General features: G+C 34.2%; 1 protein-coding gene across 2 annotated transcripts in view; it reads left to right on the top strand.

Annotated features, from left to right (window-relative positions):
• SBF2 (SET binding factor 2) overlaps positions 1-23,961 on the top strand; it is a 391,687-nt gene that overhangs the window by 233,383 nt on the left and 134,343 nt on the right. For both annotated transcript variants that reach the window (XM_019728981.3, XM_019728975.3), the window contains exons 14-16: positions 3,457-3,661; positions 8,301-8,410; positions 9,792-9,941. In XM_019728981.3, the coding sequence (XP_019584540.3) occupies positions 3,457-3,661; positions 8,301-8,410; positions 9,792-9,941 (465 nt within the window). The remainder of the gene's footprint in view (positions 1-3,456; positions 3,662-8,300; positions 8,411-9,791; positions 9,942-23,961) is intronic.

Raw genomic sequence — 23,961 nt, 5'->3', positions numbered from 1 at the left:
CAGCAATATCTTTTTTAGTTAGTGTTTTTATTTAAGCCATTTATTATTATTATTAAAATATAAGTAGCTGGTGATATGGGAATCACCCAAGGGGAGAAAGAGATTGTTTGGTTTTAGAGGCCTGCTGTCATGAAATAGAATATGCAGTGAATAAATATTTTTCAAATGAATGTACCCTAGACTTTTGGAAAACAGCTTTCAGATTTATTCTGGGGAAGTGTGTGTGTGTGTGTGTGTGTGTGTGTGTGTGTTCTAAAAGCTTTCCCATAACAACTCATTCTATCCTCACAAGAACCTTATGAAGTAGGTACTATATTATTATCTTCATTACAAATGAGGTAACTAAAATACAAGTGGTGAGTGAATGGACACTACACCAGGTCTCACTACTAGTAAGTGGCTAAACTGGGATTTGACCCAGGTGATCTGACATCAGAGACAATGAGTTAAAAATACTCCCTCTCTCATTGAATTGTCCACCCTTTATTTACCTCTGACCTGTAGTGCCACCTGCCACCTGTCTCTATCACGTTTTCACACATGGTCCTATTTCTGGGCTCTCTATTCCATTAGCTCTTTTAACCCTTCACTAATACCAATTCCCATACTGTATTGGTTATTAAAGGTTTATATAAGTTTTGATATCTGAAAAGTTTGACTTCCCACTTACTCTTCTTCAGAATAGCCTTAACTATTTTTGGATCTTCGTTCTTCCTTACAAAGCTTAGGATGAACTTGTCACATTATGGGATTTGGACTAGAAACAATATGTGTATCTTTATTTTTCTAAACACCTTAAATCATTTTTGGAACAATATAGAAGAATATATAGGAAGAAAGATAGATAAAATAGAGCTAGAAAGATACTGGCATCGCTACTTTTACTTTTCCATGTTTTAAAAATTTGTTATAATGAATATTAAATAAATAGGTCATGGGAAATATAAAGTTTTTATTTTTAATAAAGAAAATAAGCATAAATAGAAATAGCGAAGAATATACTTTAAATTATTCTGATTTAGAGCTCAAAATCCATATGAATTACATCCCCAGCCTGAAAAAAAATAATATGCTCAATGGCTTTTAGAAAATTGATATTTATTAATATAACTTTTGAAAAGATATCTTAGACTTGTGCCTAAAAAACAGACAAGAACATACTATTAGGTTGATGCAAAAGTAATTGCGGTTTTTGCAATTGTTTTTAACCTGTTAAACCACAATTACTTTTGTACCAACCTAATACTTTTTGAAAAAGGCAAGTTCAGAAACTACAGACCAGTGATGTTGGTGTTAATCCAGCTATAATTTTAGAACAGGCTTTTCAACATAGAGTTTAGAAAGTGTTTATCATGAAGAATTAGCATAGGAATTTACTTATTTATTCTTCCCTGCCTTTGCTAATAATGTAAGGGGTAAATGCAAAGTGTGTATGAGGGCTGCTTTAGCAATAACAAGTTTTATATCTGATTTCACCTTCTCAGGAACCTTGTGAGAGAAGCATTAAGTGTATGTCTTGAGCAAAGTTATTTATCCAGAATTACATAAGTAGAGCCAAAATTAGAACCCAGCCTTTCTGACACTCTAAAGGAGTATTGTTTCCATTATATTGCTGAGATATGCTACGTATATCATTGGCCATGGCCCAGCCTTTCTTCTGTCTGGGTCTGGGCCAAATAACCAAAAAGAATTGTGGGGGGCAGCTCTAATAGATGATGGTGTTTGGTCATTTTAACTGTCCAGAGAATGTATAGGGTAGTGTAGAGCTTAATCTACAGCATGAATAACATAGGTTCAGGGGGGAAAAGGAATTTTCTGGTCACAAAGGATAATAAATGCTAGAATTGGTCAAAGAATGAGTGTAAAGCAGCTTTCCTTAGATAACTTTATAAAGAGGATGGATTCCATTCGTCCTGTAATATTTGAAATATAATCCTACTTAACTAGGTGACTAGAAAAAGTCTATGCCAGTCCAGAGGGTCTATGAAAATATTAGCTGACACATTTAATTCAGTTATTGCAATCCTAGTGTGTGTTCAACATTGTGCCCCACTCATTAGGATATAGTAGCAAGTAGTTTAGGGTGCCTGCTATGTGCCAGGCAGTTACTAGATGCAGAGATCAAAAAATATTTTTTGAATTGACTAATGTCTGCCCTCATGGAGCTTCATTTTCTTGAGAGAAGGATAGGCAATAAACAAGTTAAATAAAATTTATATTATGTGAGAAGATGATAAGTGCTAAGGAGGAAAATATAAGGGGTTGGGGAGTATAATTTTCGATAGGGTGGCCAAGAAAGGTGGCATTTGAGCAAAGAAATGCAGGAAGGGAGAGAGAATGCTGTAAATCGGGAGGGGGGGGGGGTGTGTGGAGGAGGACAAGCATTCCAGGCAGAGGGAACAGTAAATGCAAGGCCCTGAGTCAGAAAGAAGAAGGTCTATGGTGTGGAGCAGATGAATGAAGAAAACAGTAGTAGGACTCGGTCATATAGAAAGGCCAGATCTTGTGGGGGCCTTGTCAATTCCATAAAAACTTTGCATTTTACTCTGAGTGAGATAAAGAGCTATTTGAAAGAAAAGAGTAGTCAGGTGATGATTTAACATACTTTTAACTAGTAGTAGTTCACTCTATCTGCAGTATGATGAATAGAGGAGGGAGGGAACAAGGGTGGCATCAGGAGACCAGTTAGGAGACAGGTGTTCTGTAGTAAATGAGAGATGTTGGCTTGACCCAAGGTGTTGAAAAGTGGTTAGGTTATAAACATATTTTGAAGGCAAAGTCCAGAAGGTTTGCAGAGGGATGGATAATTGGGTGTTAGAGAAAGGCATTAAAGATGGCTCTAAGCTTTTCACATGAGTGACTGGAAAAATAATATGCCATTTACTGAAGTGGGGAAGACTGTAGGAAGCAGATTTGGAGGAGGTGAAAATTAAGTGCTCCATTTTGGACATATATTTAAGAGATTATTTTAAATCCAAATGAAAATACTTAAATTGAATAGTGGATATGGGGTTCAGGAGAAAGCTCAGTTGGAGGTAAAATTTTGTGAATTATACCGTTCTTATTGTTTAAAGATATGAGACTGAAAGTTACCACCAAGGAAGTAAATATAAATAGGAAAAAAGCCCAAAGTCTGAGCCCAGGGGTATTCACATAGTTAAGAGATTAGGGAGATGAAAAATAAGTAAAGGTGTAGCAAGAAAACCTAGAAATCAAGTGAAGAAAGTGTTCATGGAAGAGGATGAAGTGTGATCAGCTGTTTCAGATGCTGCTGGTAGATCCTGTAAGAAGTAAGATTCTGGTACTCTAGATTTTATGGCATATATCTGAATGTATGTACAGTCACTCATCCATCTGATTTTAGTTTGTCTTTCTCTGAGCTCCCACTGCCTTCCTGGCAATCTGCCACTGTTATTTTAACTTTTGAATTAACTTTACCTATGTTTGATGTTGCAGGAGAATCCAAATCCTCATATGGCATTTCTGAAAGTTCCACGCCCAACAGAAGGATCCCACTTGCGAGTTCATATTCTTCCTTTCCCAAAGATTAATGAAACCCGGGTGCAGGAATTAATAGAGGAACATTTTGCTAAGAACCAGAATGCACCTCCTGCTTCACGAGTGGAAAAGAAATGTGTTGTGCCAGCAGGTCCACCTGTTGGTATGTATTTGTCTGTTTATATATAAAATTCACCCATTTAAAGTGTACAATTCAATGGTCTTTAGTATAGTTACACGATTGTGCAACCATTTCCATTATCTAATTTCAGAACATTTTCATTACCCCCAAATAGAAATACTCATGCCCATTAGCAGTCACTCCCATTTACCCGCCAAACACTCCTTCCCCAGCTTGAGGCAGTAATCTGCTTTCTGTTTTTACAAATTTGCCTATTCTGGACATTTATAAATGTGCTCTTTTGTGACTGGCTTCTTTCATTTAGCATATTTTCAGAGTTCATCCATGTTGCATGTATCAGTATTTCATTGCTTTTTGTGGCTGAATAATACTCCGTTGTATGGATATACAGATGCTCCTCAACTTATGAAAGGGTTACATCCCGATAAATCCATCCTCCGTTGAAAATATCCTAAGTTGAAAATGCATTTGATACACCAAACTTACCCAACATCATAGCTCAGCCTAGCCTCCGTTAAGTGTGCTCAGAACACAATATCAAAACTGCTGGCACATAGTACACTGTAGAGTACCAGTTGTTCACCTTCACCATCGCCTGCCTGACTGGGAGCTGTGGTCACTGCCAATGCCAGCATCATAAGAGTGTCGCATCACATATCGCTGTCCCGGGAAACAATCCAAATTCAAAATTTGAAGTACAGTTTGTATTGAATGCATGCTGCTTTTGGAGCATCATAAAGTTCAAAAATCATAAGGTGAAACACCGTAAGTTGGGACCATCTGTATATCACATTTTGTTATTCATTCATCAGTTGATGGATATTTGGTTCATTTCTACTTTTTGGGTACTATTAATAATGCTGCTGTGAGCATTCATATGTAAGTTTTTGTGTAGACGTGTATTTTCAGTTCTCTCAGGTATATACTTAGGTGTGGGATTGCTGGGACATACGATAAGTCTACATTAAATGTTTTGAGGAACTGCCAGACTATTTGCCAAAGCAGCTGCACCATTTGACATTCCCACATGTGAGGTATGGTCCTGATTTCACCACATGCACTAATGATGCAGAGCATCTTTTCATACGCTTATTGGCCATTTTTATATCTTACAGGAGAAATGTCTATTCAGATCCTTTGCCCATTTTTAAATTGGGCTATTTGTCTGTTTATTATTGAGTTGTTAGACATTCTCTATATATTTTTTATACAAGTCCTTTTTCAGATGCATGATTTGCAAATATATTTTCCCATTCTGTGAGTTGTCTTCCTTTGTTGATATTTATCTCTTCTTTTTCTTCAGCTATTGAGAGAGATGTGTTACAGTAGAATTGCCTATTTTTCATTTTAGTTCTATTTTTTCTTTTTATATTTTGAAGTTGATTTATTAGATGCATGTGTATTAACAAGTGTTAGAGCATCTTGGTGATTTATCCCTTTATCATTATGAAATGTCCCTCTTTGTCTCTAGTAATGCTTTTGTCTTAAAGTATACTTTGATGTTTATAAAGCTGCACCAGCTTTCCTTTGGTTAGTGTTTGTATTGCTTATCTGTTTTTATCCTTTCATTTTCAAACTTTTTGGGTCCCTATATTTTAAGATATGCCTCTTGTAAGCAGCAGGTGTGGGATTCTTTAGCCAGTCTGACTATCTTAGTGTATTACTTGTATTTAGCTCATTTATATAAGTATAATTACTAGTATAGTGGCTTTCATGTAATTTACTGGGTTATTTTTTTTTTGTATTTGATCCCGCTTTACATTTTCCCCTGATTTCTTTCCTTCTTTCAGATTAATAAACTTTTTCTTGTTCCATAATTTATCTCTGTTGTTATTTATACATTTGTTTACTGTTCTTTTAGAGATTTACCTAGAAACTAGCACACATCCATTTTTGTCAGTTCAGCTTTCACTAGAAACTTTGCTGGTCAACCTAGCCATATGCCAGAATCAAGCCTAGATTCTCAGCCTCTTGTCTGTACCGAATATTGGCAAATCTCATAGGGAAAAAGTAGATGGCTGTGTAACTCTAGTCCTTTCCCTTCTCTGGAATTTTAGGTCCTCTAATCCTGTGCTTCTGTAGTGCTCTGATATATTAAAATAGTTTTTGCATTTTATCTGACTTTTATAATTGTTCCTGGTAGGAGTTTTAGTTTGCTACAAACAGTTCCATCATACCCAGAAGTGAGTGTCATTTTATTATTAATGGATATCAATTTAAAATTATATTATTTATGTAATAATGCTAATGATTTATGTGTTAACATTTGTGTAGTAATGTTAATGTTACTTATTATTTATTTAGTAATGTTAATTTGCCATTATTTTCCTAAGAATTAACAGCCTTTACTTAAATGTCGATTGTACCTTCACATAGACAAGAGGACGGAGAAGGTAGACATGTTAGGTTAAATAGTTATTTTTTGAAGGACTTTGGTCATGTAATTTTAATATCCACAATTTGATTGAATACTTTATTTAAATACCCACATGAACAGATTAGAAGTTTGTTTAAAATTTAATTTGCGTGAATAATAGCCCCAATTGTCTCAATATCATCTTTGTATACTCTTTTTACTTCATTTTCAGTTCACTTCAAATTCTCTTTTTAGATGCATTTGGAGATACACATGACTCTGTATTTGGCCCTGCATGCACTTCCTGTAAACCAAAATACATGAATGAATGAATGAATGAAGGAATGAATGAATGAATGAATGAATGAATGAATGAATGAATGCAGGAGCCTGTATCCAACTTTCTGGTTCATTTGGGTCAATCAGAATCAGGATTTCCCTTGTACTAAAATTAAAAGCTATGAATATTCATTTTACATGATATTTAATGAATGTAGAATTGCTCTGTCATCTTAAGAGACATTTGCATTTTGAGAAGTTAATTAGTTTACACCTGTTCCTCAGAGGGGCCAGAGAAATGATGATTGCCTGGCACTAGCATTTGCTAGCCAAGCCTGACGTCCTGGGAAGTTAGGTACCCATAAATCAGAGCTGTTATCGAATGTTAGAAAGCTAGTATTAGAATGCCACAAGTGGGGATTTGGCCAATCCCCAAAGTATCAGTAACTCAAAGTGAAGAACTTTCTTCTGGGAGTGAACTAAGTCTTAGTCTCCAAAGGAAAATAATAATTCCCAGATAGTAAACAGATTCATTATGAGAAAATGTGTGTGTGTGTGTGCGCACACACGCGTGCGCATGTGTTTTAATGGCTTGTCCTAAAGAAAATTTAAAATATTGCTGAAGAGATTTTAGAATTAAAAGTTTATAAACATAGCTTAAAAGATGTTACTCTCTCAATAAAGTTATGTGGTATTATTTGGAGACTCTTAAGAAGTTTTCTACTCAATATAGATTGATTTCTGTTTGAGTCTATGCCACTAACCTACATGTGTGGGAAGGAAGCACCAGAGCCCACAATTAAGAATGAGCATTTCAGAAGAAAAGTCATGTGAAATTATCTATTTAATCATCATGATCATGCAGAAAATTAATGTTAAATGATTTGAAGAAAACTAGTGCTTTCCAAGTAAGATCTGTTGTCTCATTAATTATATTACATCAATTGATTTCCTGATTTTGATACAGCACTATAGTTATGTAAGATGTCACCGTTGGGGGAAGCTGAGCAATGAGTGCATGGATCTTCTCTGCACTATTTTGCAACTTATTGTGAGCTTATAATTATTCCAAAAAAATTTTTAAATGATTTGAAGGATATGAGGTTTCATATTGATGAAATTGAAGAGATGCTAGTGGGTAAGGTATCTTTCTTGTTAGGTCTGGTGGGGAGCCGAAGGGATTACGCAATTATATAGATTCATTCTAAGAACAGCCATGAAATATAAGGGATCTTTCTTTTTGGCTTAAGAATTATTGATGCTACCTCATTTGTACAAATGATATAGTATAGTTCTTTGAGAAATTATACTGTTTAACAAATGCTACTTTCATTTATATCCTTCTGACATTCTTTTAATAAATTAAATTTATTTTTAATAATTTTAGCCTATGTATAGACTAGAATTATCCAACATTATGGTAGAGGTTACAGGTGTTAAGTTCACAGGACTGAAAAGTGACTGTCCCAAACTTGTATAACAATTATTTGGCTATGATCATTCCTCTTTTTGTACAATGCTTCTTCATGTTCCCTATACTCTAATTTGTATTAATAGAATCTAATTTTTTGTGGTGTGTGGTTTTTCTTTGGTAATGTCTTAGACATATCAACTTCTTTTTCCATTAGTAGCTCTCTTACATATAAATATTAGCTACTTTGCATGATCTTGTACTCCAAACATTTCTTATCAGTTTGTTTATAATTAAAGTTAAAGTAAATGTTTAGCTTTTCTTAATATAATTTTACTGTGCAATATGAATTACTTTGCATAAGATTTAAGTGTTATCATTGGAATCTATCCTGTGAAATTATCCTCAATAAACCATTGACTAGTGGACACTTCAAAACCTAAAAATGTAATGAAAGTAATGAAGTGGAATACCTTCAATGCCATATAACAAGGGGAAAAAAAACAATTCTAAGTGTCGGTCATAGAAACTGTAAACGGTAATATTTCTCTTGCTTTTATAATTGCCTAAGGTGTTTTTAATTTATTTGTGTTTTCTTTATATTCCTTTACTAGTTTCGATAATGGATAAGGTGACAACAATTTTCAACAGTGCACAGAGATTGGAAGTTGTTAGAAACTGCATCTCATTCATATTTGAAAATAAAACATTGGAGACTGAAAAGGTAATAAAATGCCATCTTTCCCAAGTAAGAATTCATCATTTTCCTTTCAGATTTACATGCTTGGCTTGCTAACTGGCCTCTCCCCTAATTTCATCCTTTTTTTCTTGTCAAGTGTTTTGATCATTTTAAATAAATAGTGTCTAAAATTTATAATCTCAGCCAAACCTAATTATATGGCTTCCAGAGAAATATTGGTAGTCATTGTTTTCCCTCAAACTTTACACATTGTCCCTTAAATCCTCTTTTGGCATATTGTTTAGAAATTTAACATTTTAAATATAATTTTATTTATTACAAAGAATCTAATAAGAATAAGTAATGAACCATAGAAACTGTAGTATTCAACTTAAATGTACCTCAATAAAGCACATTTCTAGCCTTTAATAAATCATGCCTAACATAATTTAACCTTTCCTTAGTGACTTGTCATAGTTCAGAACATCTATTACAAGGGGCTTGTAAAGCATGTCAAGTAAAGAGTAAAGTTTTTACCCTCACACTAAATGACCCCAAGCCCCTTCATGTTTTGAGGTTGTTTGGTTTCCATTTTTTCTTACAGTTGAAGTGTTACAGACTTTGTTTGGCTTCTCTTTCTTTCAGCTTTCACATCCTATTTCTTGTACCTGCCTGTAATACTACTATGCCCTCCTACTCCCAGAGTTCTTCACTTCCTTTTTCTTTTTTGGCTGATTTGTCTATTTATTTTTCAGGTTTTCAAAGTTAAATAGACCTTTTATTATTTCATATAAAGTATATTAGCTAGGCTTTACATAGTGAACTGGAAGAGGCATTCTTGTGAGTGATGAAATGAAAGAATTTTAATGAATAAACCTAAAGATTTCCATTTGTTGCTCTGAGTCCTTTTTCTTTCTTTATTGTGATATTGAAATGAGGAGACGATACTGTAGAATTTTCCAGTCATAAAATTAAAAACTGAGTAGTGATTACATAACTGATCAGTTTAAGTAGAAAGCCACCTGTGTTTCTTGTCATTTTAATTTTTCTTTATTCTTGTCATGGAGATGTGGCCAGTTATTGAAAGAAGGTGTCTGAGTGTCTGTGGCTTTGACTTGTGATCTGAAGCAGTAGTCATTTTGGTGACCAAAGTTTTGATGAGTTTTTTTTTTTTTGAAGCACAGTTAATGTTTTTTAAATTTATCACATAAACTAATTCTACTTATTTTTCATACTAGTTTACAAATAAAAATAACTATAAATCCTCTTATTTATAATTGTTCTTAATTTCAAAGCAACTCTGTTCTAGTTTAATTTTACTAATAACTGTTAAATGGTTTACAAAATGCACTTAAATTTTCAGTGAGATTAAAAGTTAATTTTTTTTCCAGTGCCTTTTGTTCACTTCTTCCTCTTTTATCCTCAGACCCTTCCTGCTGCCCTGAGAGCCCTTAAAGGAAAGGCAGCAAGACAGTGTCTCACTGATGAACTGGGTTTGCATGTGCAGCAAAACCGGGCAATATTAGACCATCAACAGTTTGACTACATAATAAGGATGATGAACTGTACGCTACAGGTAATTTTCAGTTCTTTCAGTTGATTATTCTTATTTGAGAATACTTTTTATTTTTCCAGGAGATTCAGTAATTACTGATATATCACCTTCTTGAGCCTTCCACAGCTTATAGGATGAAGAGCCAATATCCATACCATTTCTGTCAGAAACAGTAATTTATTACTCTGTAAAATATTAAAAGTTTTTCATTCTTTGTTTTCTCTTGAAAAGTACTAAGTTATTTTACTAGTTCTGTAAGCGAGCTTTCTGAAAATGAAGTCATCTTTAAAATATTTGGTTATATGTTACTTAATTCCTGTATTCATGTCAGCCCTTTCTAATCAGTTTTCAGTTGTATTATTAAGGTAGAGGTTAATGAATGGTGGATAATCCAAATGATTAATGAATTACTCAGCTAAGTATGTACTAGCACTTTGTATGTGTGAAGCACAAAAATAAATTTCTAGATAGCTTCAAAATATGTGTATGATCTTACAGAGATAAACTTCCCACAAAATCATGAAGACATAATTTAGAAGAAGCAAATAATTTGGTTTCCCCATCCTGTTTCCCTTTTCAGATATTCTGTGACATTAGCATCATATTCTTTACAAGTGATGTAAAAATCCTCTCTCAAACTTTTTGCACAAGGAGAAAAATGTAATTAAATATTAAGATTTCAAAGACAATCTATGGGACTCATGAGAAGCTGAACAAAATTCATGTTAAATTCTGGTAAATTGGAAAGTGAGAATTGCAGGGTATAATTGATAATAAAATTCTATGTGGATGAAAGAAAGTCTAAATAAATGGAAAGATATACCATGTTCATAGATTGGAAGACTCAGTATTATAAAATTATATAAATCAGTTTTCCCCAAAATAAGAAGCAATGCAGTTCCCATCAGAATCCCAACTGGAAGAGCAAAACCGTAAAAATTACCAATATATACACTCCTTAAAAAGAAAAGAAAAATGTGGAAATTGGCCTTTCAGATATCAAAAATTAATTTAAAAGAAGACATACAAGTGGCCAATAGATACATGAAAATGTGTTCAACATCACTAATCATCAGGGAAATACAAATCAAAACCGCCTCAGCTCTGTCGGAATGGCTATTGTCAAAAAGATAAGATAACAAGTATTGGCAAGGATGTAAAAAACAGGGAACCCTTGTGCCCTGTTGGTGGGAATGTATGAAAAACAGTATGGAGATTCCTCAAAAAATTAAAAAGAGAATTGCCATGTGATCCAACAATTCCAGTTCTGGGTATATCCAAAGTAAATGAAAATAATATCAAAGAAGTATTTATACTCCCGTGTTCACTGCAGCATTATTCACAATAGCCAAGCTTCAGAAATAAAACCTAAGTGTCCATCAGTAGAATGGATAAAGATGATTTGTGTGACACACACACACACACACAGGAATATTATTTAGCCATGAGAAAGAAGGAAATCGTACTATTTGTGACAAAATGGATGGTCCTTGAAGACATTATGCTAAATGAAAATAAGCCAGATGACTACTGCATGGTGTCACTTACATGTGGAATCTGGGGCCCGGGGAGAGGGGAATAGTCAAACTCTTAGAAACAGATGCAAATTTTTAGCTATAAGATGAATAAGGCCTGAGGATATGATATAAAACATGCTGACTATAGTTGATAACACTGTATTATGTAATTGAAATTTGCTTACAGAGTAGAACTTAAATGTTTGCATCAAAAAAATGGTAAGTATGTAAGGTGATGAATATGTTAATTAACTCAATTTGGGAATCCTTTTACGATGTATACATATATCAAATCATTATAATCAACACTTAAATATCTTATCATTTTATTTGTCAGTTGTACCTCTATAAAACTTAAAAAAAATTTTAATTAGTTTAAGATTTTAGTAATTAAGACAATGCGATATTGGACAATCAAACAAAGTGACCAATGGAACAGAATATAGAGTTCATAAACAGATGTACACATACATGGAAACACAATTTATCACAAAGTTAACACTTCAACTAAGTGTCAAAAAGATGAAAAATTTAATAAATAATGCCAGAACAATTAGGTGACCATGTATACATAATGTATCATGTATACAAAAAATGTAGATACCTCCCACCATACACTACAATCAGTTTCATGTGGATTAAAGACTTAAATATGAAAAGACAACCTATACAATTTTTCAAACAGAATAAAGGAGATATCTTTATGACTTTGGGGTGGGGAAAATATTTGTTAAGTCACAAATAGTGCCAACCTTAAAAGAAAAGATTAATTTGACTACATTAAAATTAAGAATTTCTGTTCATCACAAATACCACAAAGAGAGTGAAAATGCAAACCTCAGAGGGAAGGATATTTGCAAAGCATATGCCTATCAACGGATTAGTATTCAGATTTTAAAAACTCTTACAAATCAATAAGAAAAGACAACCCAAATTCTAAATGGGCAAAGAGAACTAAAAAAGTATCTAAAAGTAAAGGAAACCCATTTGGATAATAGGTGTATAAAAAAATGATCCAGGTCAGTAATTGGAGAAATCTATATTAAAACCACAATGAGATAGCCTTTTATATTCACAATTTTGTAGTAATTAAAAAATCTTATTTTAAGTATTGGTGAAGTTATGGAACATGTAAACTCTGCTGGTTAGAATATAAAATGGTATAGTCACTTTAAAAAATATAGTAAGATATAAGATAACACGAAATAAGATAATTTGTCATTTTCCTATAAAGCTGAATATGAATATATTCCGTAATCCAGTGATTCCATTCTTGGAGTAGTTCTTGCCCTCATACACCAAGAGACATGTACAAAATTGTTCACTGTCTGAAATAGCAGAAAACTGGATACAATTCATATGCCAACCAGCAGAATAGATATATAAATTATGTTATCTTGTTATATTGGAATATTATTTAACTGCGAAAATGAATGAATTACAGCTGTAAGGAACAATGTGGATGAATATTAAGATAATTCTGTGCAAAAATAAAAAGGCAATTCAATTATAATACGGTTCCATTCAGATAAAATTTAAAACATGTAACATTATTTAAGGATATTTAATTTAGGGATACAATATACTGTATGTGGTAAAATTAAAGAAAAGCAAGGCAATGTATATGTATATTAAATCATATTGTATACTACAATTTTACTTGCCAATTATACCTCAATTAAGGTAGAAAAAAAGAAAGTCAAGGAAATAATTAACAGAATATTGAAGAGAATTACCTCTGGGGGACAGAGGAAGGGCAGTGAACATAGAGATCTTCAGAGGTAATGGTAATACTCTAGTTCTTAAACTAGGTGGGTGTTCATTATATCATTATTCTTTATATAACCTTATAACTTACACACATTTATGTCTTAGGGCACTGCTATTAGATTTTTTGGCAGGATATATTTATCTTTACAAAACCATTTCAAAGGGTGTCTTTCTCAGAAATTCTAACTTAAAATCAAGCATTGTAATCTTATAACAAGCTCTTTGTTTCTTCTTTAATCAAATTAACAAGATAAGTGATGATTCGTTTTTACGGGAAATATAATCTTACTTTAGAGTACAAGAGACTCACTATAATAGTTTATAATAGCAAAAATTGAAAGCAACCAAATGTTACCATTTGGATATTAATTTAATTATGATACAGCTTTTCTTTGGAATATTCTTCAGCTATTAAGTACAAAGAGGTGCATCTATAATATGTACCCATATTGAGAAACTTACATATTGCTAAGTGAGCAAAGAGGAGGTTACATAAAGTAGATAGGATTTTATTTTTGACCTAAAATCACATGTGTGTATGGATGTATGTATGTATGTATGTATATCATTCTCAAAATCTGGAAGTATATTTACATTAAATTCTTAATAGTGATTATGTCTGGCATATGGATTAGAAGAGTTTTGACCTTCAATACAAACCTTTCTCAGCTACACACACACACACACACACACACACACACACACACACACACACGGTAAATTATATAAAATATAACAAGCATCTATTTTATAATTTTTTTTAAAAGATTCTCATTTTTGTAGAAAGAAAATTATCACAACTTTATGAGAAGAATACAGCATAATAAATTTGCCCAAAAAAAGCCACATGTCTTTTGTTACTTTGTTAATGTTGCTTTGGTATTCTCGTTATACAGATCAAGGTTTCTAGAAGCCCTATAGTTAGGTAATTTCCTGATTCCCTAAACTAATTGGTGATAAAACTACAAAAACTATTTTAGGATGCTTTCTACTATTAGTTCTGTCTGTGCTGTTTATTAACTGAAGAACTAAATTATAAGACTTTCTCTAAACTTAATTTTATCATATACTACTTAGTCACTTATTGACTTGTCAGGTACCCTTGGACTACAAATATTTTTTTTTCCTTTGAATAATATTTCTGAAAAAAAGAAGGCATGGATTTTTTTTCCTGCTTTCAGGTATACCTGGACTGATAGGCATGTAATATTTTATAATTCAATATTTCATAAATCCATAAAATTAGATTCTATCTTCATCCCAGCGCATGCTGTTGTTTAACATTATATAAAGGCTCTTCTGAGTTATAAATGGACTCACATGTGATATTCTTATTTTAATGGGTTATTTATTACGAACTTGGGATTTATTAGTATTTATATTCTTGTTGTAACAACCTTACTTGAGGGAATTTAACATGACATTCTGAACATTTTTTACAAAAGCGTAGAGTCAAGGCAAAGAAGCCAAACATCTGTGTTGGTGTTTTAAAAAGAAACATCAACTAAATAAACTATGTTTTAGGTAAGGATTCAAAAACTTTGGTAATTTTTGCTTTTCGTGATCTTGAAGTTATTCTGTTTTTCCTATCCTCAAGGGAAAATGAAATGGAACATGAGTACTGCCAAGGGCTTACTCTGTTTATCAGGTTATTTCAATGCCAGGATAATTTTTTAGAACTGGTTTATAGAGGTTTTAGATTATTCCTACATATCATCTTATTTCAAATAACTGATCATATTTTAGTATTTTTTATAACTGAAGCTACTATAAATCTCTAAAAATATCATGGCCTTAACTATTTCCATTTTAGCAGATAGATGATGAAAACTTTACATGTCAAGATCTTAGCTATGCTCTTTTAACAAATTACAATTTGACAATACAGTGAAATCCTCCATTTCCAGAATCAAAACAAACTGCATGCTATGATGGACCCTCTCACTAAAAGAACAATAGATCTTAGAAAATTACCCCCAAAAATGGTTTTGATACATTGTTTTTCCCAAGTGGAAAAGGAAACCTCTACTCTCAAGAAATGGACAAACAGGGAAAACCAAATTCTGAGCAATTAGCAGTTGGGAAAACCAGATTTGTAAGCGCAATTAAGTTTTGGCCTCTATAAAGAGAGCTGGTTGAACTTGAGAGTTTTGCATCAGGCTAGATCATGGAAGAAGAGTAAGATAATCCCTATTCAGTGGCATGCCCCTCACCTCTGCTTCCAGAAGAAGCAATTGTAAATCCGGTCTAGAATAATGCCACCCTAGTTTAGGCAATCAGGATCCCCATAGATTAAATTCAGTAAGATACGAACTCACAATTTAAAAATGACCAAATACCAAGGAAATGAGCCAGTATGAATTAGTGTCAATAGAACCAACAACAGATTTAGACCCACCAAAGACTTTATGTATTGGAATTATCCAATTTGAATATATAATAATTAAAATATTTAAATAAATAAAAGATGGAATACAAAATAAGCAAATAACAAGAGACTAATAAAAATGACCAGGTAAGTTTAAATTATATAATAATTAAAAGTAAAAACTCAGAGGATGTGGAAGACTCACTATTTTTAGGATGTCAGTTCTCTGCAGATGGGTCTATGGGTTGAATGCAATCTCAAGCAAAATTGTAACAGACTTTTTTCTGGAAATTGTCAGGCTGAGTCTAAAATTCATACGGAAACGCGGAGGACTTAGAATGGCAAAAGCAGTCTTGAAAAAGAACAAAATTGGAGGACTTAAACTACTTGATTTCAAGACTTACTATCAGCCTGTGATAATCAAGACAGTGTAGTACTGCCATAGCATCAACAGGGAGTCGGGGGAAAAGAGCACCCAGAAACAGACCCACATTTATGGTTTGTTTGTTTTTTGACCAAGACACCAAAGTAATCCAATAGGGAGAGAAGTTTTTTCCACAAATAGTGCTGGAGTAAGTGAATATCCATCCCTATGGTAAAATGGATATTCTACCTCTATCTCACATCAAACACAAGAATTAATTTGAGGTCGAGCATAGACCTAAACAAAAAATATAAACACAGACCTTTTAGGGGAAAACGTGGAGTAGTTTCATGATTTGGGAATGGACAGCGGTTTCTTAGGTCACAGAAAGTGATAACCAAAAAAGAAAAAAACGATTATTGTACTTCATCAGAATTAAAACTTATGCTCATCAAAAGATACCATTATGAAAATGAATAGGTAAGACTGGGAAAAAATATTCCCAAAATATATATGTGGCAAAAAACTGGTGTGTCATGTTTATAGAAAGAACTTCTACAACTTAAGAAGAAGCCGCCAAATTAATTTTTAAAACTGGACGATTTGCACAGACACTACAAAATCAGGTATGTGAATGATCAGTAAACACGTGAAGAAGTGTTAATACCATTAGTCACCAGGGAAATGCAAATTAAAACCATTATGAGATAATACAGTTGACCCTTGAACAACGTAGAGGTTGGGGAAACTGACCTCCCCCTGTAGGAAATCCGAGTATAACTTGATTCTCCCCGAAACTTAACTACACCCAGTTGTTCCTTGGTGTCCAAGGGGAATTGCTTTCAGGACCACCACCACCCCTCCCCCACCACAGATACCAAAATCCATGAATGCTCAAGTCTATATAAAATGGCATAGGTCAATATATACAGTCAGCCTTCTGCATGTTTGTACCTCCAACCTTATACTAAAAAACAGTACAAGTATTTATTTATTTTAAAATATCAGCATGTAAGTAGACCCATGCCGTTCAAACCTGTGTTGTTCATGCATCAAGTGTACTGTATAACCACCAGTATGGCTAAAATTGAGAAGTCTGACAACACCAAATATTGGCAGGATTGTAAAGTAACTGCTTTTTGTGATCTTAAAGTTATTCTGTGAGAAGGAATTCTCACACTTTATTGTTATGAGTGTAAACGGGTACACTCAGAGAAAAGTCTGAGAGATTCTTATAAATCTAAGCAAGTCTATCCTATGATCCAGTAATTTCACCTCTGGGTCTTATAAAAAAAAAAAAAGAAAAGGGAAACATCTACAAAAAAGACGCAAAAGTATTCATAGGAGTTTCCTTCGTAATAGCCTAAAACTTAAAACAGCCCAGGAGTCCATCAGTCAGAGAATAGATTTTTTTTAAACTATCATATATTCATATAATGTACTCCTATTAAATGAACAAGTTAACAATACATGCAACCATTTAGATCTTAAAAACATTATGACATATTTGTCAAAACTAAGTGAATGTACACTTAATATTTATATTTTTGTTGTATGTAAATTGTGCAGCAAAAGAAAAGCGTCAACAAATATTGAACTCTAATTAATGATATGCATGCTAAAATACTTAGGGGGAGGTATAATTGATGTCTGTGATTTACTTTGAAAAGCACTAAAAATAAGATGGATTAATGGATAGGTAGATGGATAGATAAATGATAAAACAAGCATAGTGAACATTTAATGATACATTCTAGGTGATAAGTATACAGGTATTCATTATAAAATTCAATTTTGATATACGTTTGAAATTTGGAGGATAAAATAAGTAAACAAAGAAATAAATCCATAATTTCAGAAAAGGGATAAGTTAAACATCAGACTAGACACAGTGAAAGAATTATAGTGAACCAGATACACGTCTGAAGCAATTACATATAATGGACAAGAGAGAGACAAGAAAATGGAAAATATGGAAGAGCGGTTAAGATACATGGAGGATATAATGAGATGATTTAATACAGCACTATTCAAAGTACTAGTCTGTGACAAGATCAGGAACTTGTACCAGAATGTAAATCGGTGAATTTCAATTCATTGAAAAAGCCTTACTGTGAAGAAAAAAAAGTGATTTACTAAACTGTGGGCTCAGTGTGACTTCAGCTGGATGTGGTCAGTATCTCTAAAGTAATCAAGGGTGCTGCCTTATTAAAGAGGAGAGGCTTCAAAGTCAAACCTCAGATTTTGTCACAGACGAAAATTCAGTCACCAACAAAGTGTTTTTATAAAATTTCATTGGTTGCTGGATAAATTCTTATATTGGGCTTCTTGGGCTAAGGGCTCTTGAGTAATATAGGAAACCACATAGAGGTTTAAAAGTATGAGAAAAAAAGCTTCTCTTCTGGAACCCCAAACTTTCCACATCAGATTGACTTAATCTAGAAGTTTTTAAAGACACTCAAGCACTGATGACCAGTTTGTATATATGTGGTAGCAAATTTGGGGGATTTTGTTAAGTGCTGTAGTCTGAATGTACCCTTCTAGATTCATACATTAGGAAACTTACCCCCAATGTGATGGTATTAGGAGGTGGGACTTTTGGGAGGTGATTAGGTCATGATGGCAGAGCCCTCACAACTGAGATTAATGTCCTTTTAAAAGAGAGTCAACTAGCTCCCTAACCCCTTTTAAGGATACAGTGAAAAGTCTGCAGCCCTGAAGAGAGCCTTAATCTGACCATGCTGGCACCCTGATTCTGGACTTCCAACCTCCAGAACTGTGAGAAATAAAGTTCTATTTATAAACCACATAGCAGCCTGGAATAGACTAACACATTAAGATTATATTAATTGGTAAAATACATCTTGTTTAATGAGGACTTGTATTTTACTCTTTTCTTTCTATTCACACATTTACTGATTTCTACTGCATACTAGTCTGTACTAGGTACTAAGTACTGGACATACTGAGATGATTAAGATATCCTGGTTCTTAAAGAGTTCACAGTCTAAAAGAAAAACTTCACAGGTAAACCAATATTTTTAATGTAGTGGTGTGTGCACTCATAGAGATGTGTGAAAAAGTAATATAGATCCTATTACGGGGTTACTAGATTTAGAATGGGAGGGAGATGGTCACAGAAGGCATTTGTCAGACAAGGATTAGGAAGCAGAGTATTCCAGACAGAGGATTTGCCAATAGAAAAAAAGTATGTAGAGGGCCTGTGTTTTTTCAAATTGAAAAAAATCTCTCCATGTTGTTGAATGTAGTATACAAAGGTAGTGGGAGATGAGACAAGAGAAGTAAATGGAGTAACTTCTGGTTAAAGTGAAAAGATTGAATGTGTACATTTAATTTCAGCTACTACCCCAAGCCCCACTAAAACAAAAGTAAACAATTTTAAAAAATACATAGACACATGCAAAACAAGAGACAACAACAACATTTTGGAAACTAGAATATAGAATACTGATAGATAAGTGACTTTGCTTAGCAGACCCAAGAAAGCCTTTTCCTAACTGACAATTGTTAAAAGCCTTGAAGCAGCCCAATTTGCAGGACAGCAAAAGGCTCAGTAATGAGACACATCAAGTTATCTCTGAAAGCGGGAGGTTACAATGGGGCTAAAATGTTAAAAAGAGGATTGGTTGAAAGTCTCCTTAAGATGCAGTTGGATTCCCCTCCCAGATCCGTTTCCAGTTCTATGTAAACAGCCAGCTGCCTCTCCATTACCCACCCTGACAGAAGATTAGAGGTTTGTTTGTGTATTTATTTTTAAGAGAGAGGACATCACTAGCCTGGGAGACACTAGGTCTGGCTGAGAGAAATTCTGTTTTGTTGTAAGCAAGGAGGTTAAGTGAATGCCAAATATTGAGAATACCAGTCAACTTTCCCTTCAGCTCTCAGAACTCTGGCAGCCTGCCAACAAGGCAGGACGTTGGAAGACAGTTCTCTGAGAAATGTGACCAGCTAAAAAGAAAGATTTTACTAAAGATCCTGATATATAAGAGTCTGAACAGAACAGCTCAACTAGGTCATGCTATCATGAAGCTCGCAGTCTACAAGCTTCACCATGTACACATTCTTTTCATTTTGTCATCATCCTTCGGTTTACTTCTGATGGAGGGTGACCTAAGAAAAGGCACCATTGAACAACGTCAGTTCCTGCTTCTCATCACTGTTCCCCAACTCTGCTTTGATTTCCCACTCCCCCTTATAAAAGGACCACCTAGTCAGCATCTGTAATTGCCCTGTTCTTTTCCTCCTTGGGTACCCCGATCACTCGGACTGCGTCACACAACCAGCTTTTTTTGGCTCTGAAGCTGAGTCAGATACAATCACTACTACCCCTAAAAGCAGGCTCAAAGAAATTAAGTAATTTTCCCAAATTACACAGTTTGTAAATTGAAGAGGTGAGTTCTAAATCTAGTTTGTGTTTTGTTTTGTTTATGACTTTAACTCACTGGTACTGTGTTCTTCAAAAATTATGGCAATAGATGTTCTATAATTAAACTTAAGTTTAGATCAGGAACCTGTATTCTGGAAACCTGTGGATCTTTATTTTCATTTTTTAAAATATAATGACAATTGCTACTGAAAAGCCCCCACCTTCACTGAATGAAAACAGACCTTGTTTGTATTCACCATTGTATATCCAATCTCCAGTACAGCAACTGGCATATAGAAAGTATTCAGATATTGTTTGAATACATGAATGATTATATAATTCCATGGAAGCAGTAATTATTGAAATAAAAGTCTTCTTTTATAAGTTACTTATCAAGGAACTAACTTGGTTGTCAACAGCTTTGAGTTTTAGATTTAGGAGAAAATTCATTAAGAAGGAAGCTGTTCTAACAGCTGTAAGATTAAGGCCAAATCTTTGGCTACCATCACTCAACCAAGATCATTGATCAAAACTCATTGATAAATCTAGTGGTAGCATTTGGTGATGGCCACTGCCACCTCTTTGCAAAACCCACTTCCCTTACCTTTGATGACACCATTTCTCCTGGTTTTCTACTTCTTTTGAATCTCTTCTTCAGTCTCTTTGGTAGGGCTTCTCCTCCCCCATCCTGCAAAAGGTGATGTTCACTTGCATCTGTAGATTCATATTTAGATCTCCCAACCTAAGTTCCCCCTAGGCAATCTCACTCATTCCCTTTACCATCTTTACGTATGCCTTCCAAATCTGTATCTCAAGTCCAAATCTACCTCCTCTGTTCTAGAACTGAATATTCTGTGGTTATCGTCCGTCTTTACTTGAATGTCACAAAGCTATTTAGATGTTATGTTCTAACTTGAAATAATCATCTTTTATCCTCATTTCTAGCCATCATCCACAAACTCTTACTCCTGAGTTTTCTAGTTCAACAAATGGCACCAGTAAGCCAAAAACATGGAATTAGTCTCTTCTCTTAGACTTATCCTCATGTCTGATCAGACACTGAGTCCTATAGATTCTGCTTCCCAGTGTCTCTCAACTCCATCTCCTTTTCTCGATCCATGAATTCCACTCTCCTGGTTTAAGTCACCAACATTTCTTAACTCTGTTACTGCACCAACTTCTTACCTGATCTCCCTACTTTTATCCTGACCCATCCCTCTGCTATGTCTGTTTCCTTGCTTTACCAAAATGATATTTGTACAATTCACATTGGATCTTGTGACTTCCTAACTTAATATCCTTTCCCTTTGCCCTCAGAGTAAATTCTAATCATATTTTGAGCCCTTCCTACCTCTACAGCTTCATCTTTCATTGCTGTCAATCCTCTAGCCTTTGCACATTTTATTGCCTTAGTTTGGACACTATTTCTTTCTACTCCACTCCCTTAATTGTCCCTTTCACCTAGCTAACTCCTACTTATCCCTTAATCTCAGTTTATATGTCACTTTTTCCTGGAAGCCTTCCTCAGCCCATCAATTATGGATTGGTAGCCATTTCTGTGTGCTTCCACTGTGTCTTGTATTGCCCCATCCTATCCACCGTGACCCTGCAATAGCACATATCACATGTAATGAAATTGCCTGTTGACTTAACTATATTCCCCATTATGCATGGCACATGGTCCGTCAATAAAAAATTTGATGAATGAGTAAACAAATAAGTGAATGTAATATAAGTAACTGCTTGCCTCAGCAGTTTCCGTCCCTATACAGGCCGGGAGATTTACCCTTTCTTGGCTATAATCCAATCCTCAACTAGAGCCAGCCTCTGTTCACTTTTGCGTCTCTGTGCACAGGAATATCTAAGATAATATGATGGATAGTTTGATAGTTCATGACCCTTGCTTGAAAGTAAAACTTAAAGTTCACGTACAGCTGGTCTATACTGTCCAAATAGGCACTGCTGTCACGGATATGAGCCAGTGTTCATACTCACTGCGTTAGAACCACCAGGGATGAAGCTTAAGCATTTGTAGTTTTTTAAAGTTCCACAGGTAAATTTGATATGTAGCTAGATTTGAATAATCAGTGCCCTGTTTTCTGGTATAGTCATTTTCAGAACTTTTCTTAAATTTTTTAAAACGTGCATTTCTGGGTCCTATCATCAGAATCTCCGATTTGGTAAGTCTGGAAAAGGGAAGATTGGAGTTAATATTTAAAACTTTCAACAACGAAATGGACAGCTTTACAGATATGCAATCCCCATTGCATAGAGTATTCCATCAAATACTCCTTAGTCATTTTCAGGAAAGCTGAAAAAAGGATTCCTACATTGTTGGGGAGGATGCCCCCCAGGTCCATGATCTCAGGATTCTTTTTTTCATCCTTGCTCACCAGGAGCAATCCCGGTCCTCCTCAGTTTATAGCGCACGATCGTCTCTGGTCCATGCAAGGCCCCTTTCCTGTTTATTTTTATCACCATTATGCTCTTAATCTCTCCCAATAATTTTACTGTGTTTAATATATTATTTTTATGCAGATGTTCTTGAAACATGCATATTATTTAGTGCACATGTATTTTTAATTTATGTAAATAGTATGTTATATATTTCATTCGTTTCTTTTGTCATTCAGCATTATGTTTTTGATATCATTTTATAAGGCTAGTGTAAATCTGATTCCAAACCAAACAAGTACTTTGGAAGGAAAGAAAAAAAAGAGTCCCATTTTTCATATCAATGTCAATGCAGAACTCCTAAATAAAATATTGGCTAATTGATTCCAGGAGTGCATTAAAAAAATAAAATGTCACAATATAGTGGAATTGATCCCAGGATTCTTTTAAGTGTAAGTCACCACATTAATAGATTAAATGAGAATGATGTATGATCATCTTAATCAGCACAGAGAAGGCATTTAATAAAGTTCAGTGTGTATTTGTGACAATTCTTAGCAAACTGTTTTTAGAGAAAAGCTTCCATTAAGATTACAGCAAGATAAAGATATTGTTAACACTACTCTTAACAGTGTTGTTAAATCATTATGTTTGACACCTAAAACTAATACAATGTTGTATGTCAATTATATCTCAATTAAAAAAAATAATAAGGGGGAAAAAGAAATGAGATCTAAGGTTTAGCAGAGAAAGACAAAGCTGTCATTTTCAGATGATATGATCCTCTGCCCAGGAAAAGTGCCACATTAAACAAATTACTTTAACTATTAAGATGTTTCAATTAGGTTGCTGAATATAAGATCAATCTACAAAAATCAATAGCATTTTTTTTTCCACCGGCAAGAACCAACTAAAAAGTAAAATTTTTAAAAGTCCTCCCTCCGCTCCCCTCCCCTCCCTCCCTCCCTCCTTTCCTTCCATCCCCCAGTGTTTAAGTACCATTAGGCAGGCTCAGGCAGGGCAGTAATGGCAGCCAGGCAGAGTCCAGGCCCCATGCATACAAACGTGAAGTCTAGGTGAGGTGGTATTGGTGGCCCAGTAGAATCAGAATATATTTAGAAGACTGAGCAAATAAGTAAATATATTGAGGATGATGGTGGCCAGGTTTTTCACTGATAGAGAATAAGGTACAAATCCAGAAGAGGAGAAAGCTGGAATAAATCCTATGATTTTAAATAAAT

The sequence above is a fragment of the Rhinolophus sinicus genome, chromosome 14 (genome assembly GCF_057876585.1).
Source record: "Rhinolophus sinicus isolate RSI-liver-muscle chromosome 14, RSI-T2T, whole genome shotgun sequence".
Classification (NCBI taxonomy): Eukaryota; Metazoa; Chordata; class Mammalia; order Chiroptera; family Rhinolophidae; genus Rhinolophus; species Rhinolophus sinicus.
The sequence above is the reverse complement of the archived record's forward strand: the minus strand, read 5'-3'. Positions and strand labels throughout refer to the sequence as shown.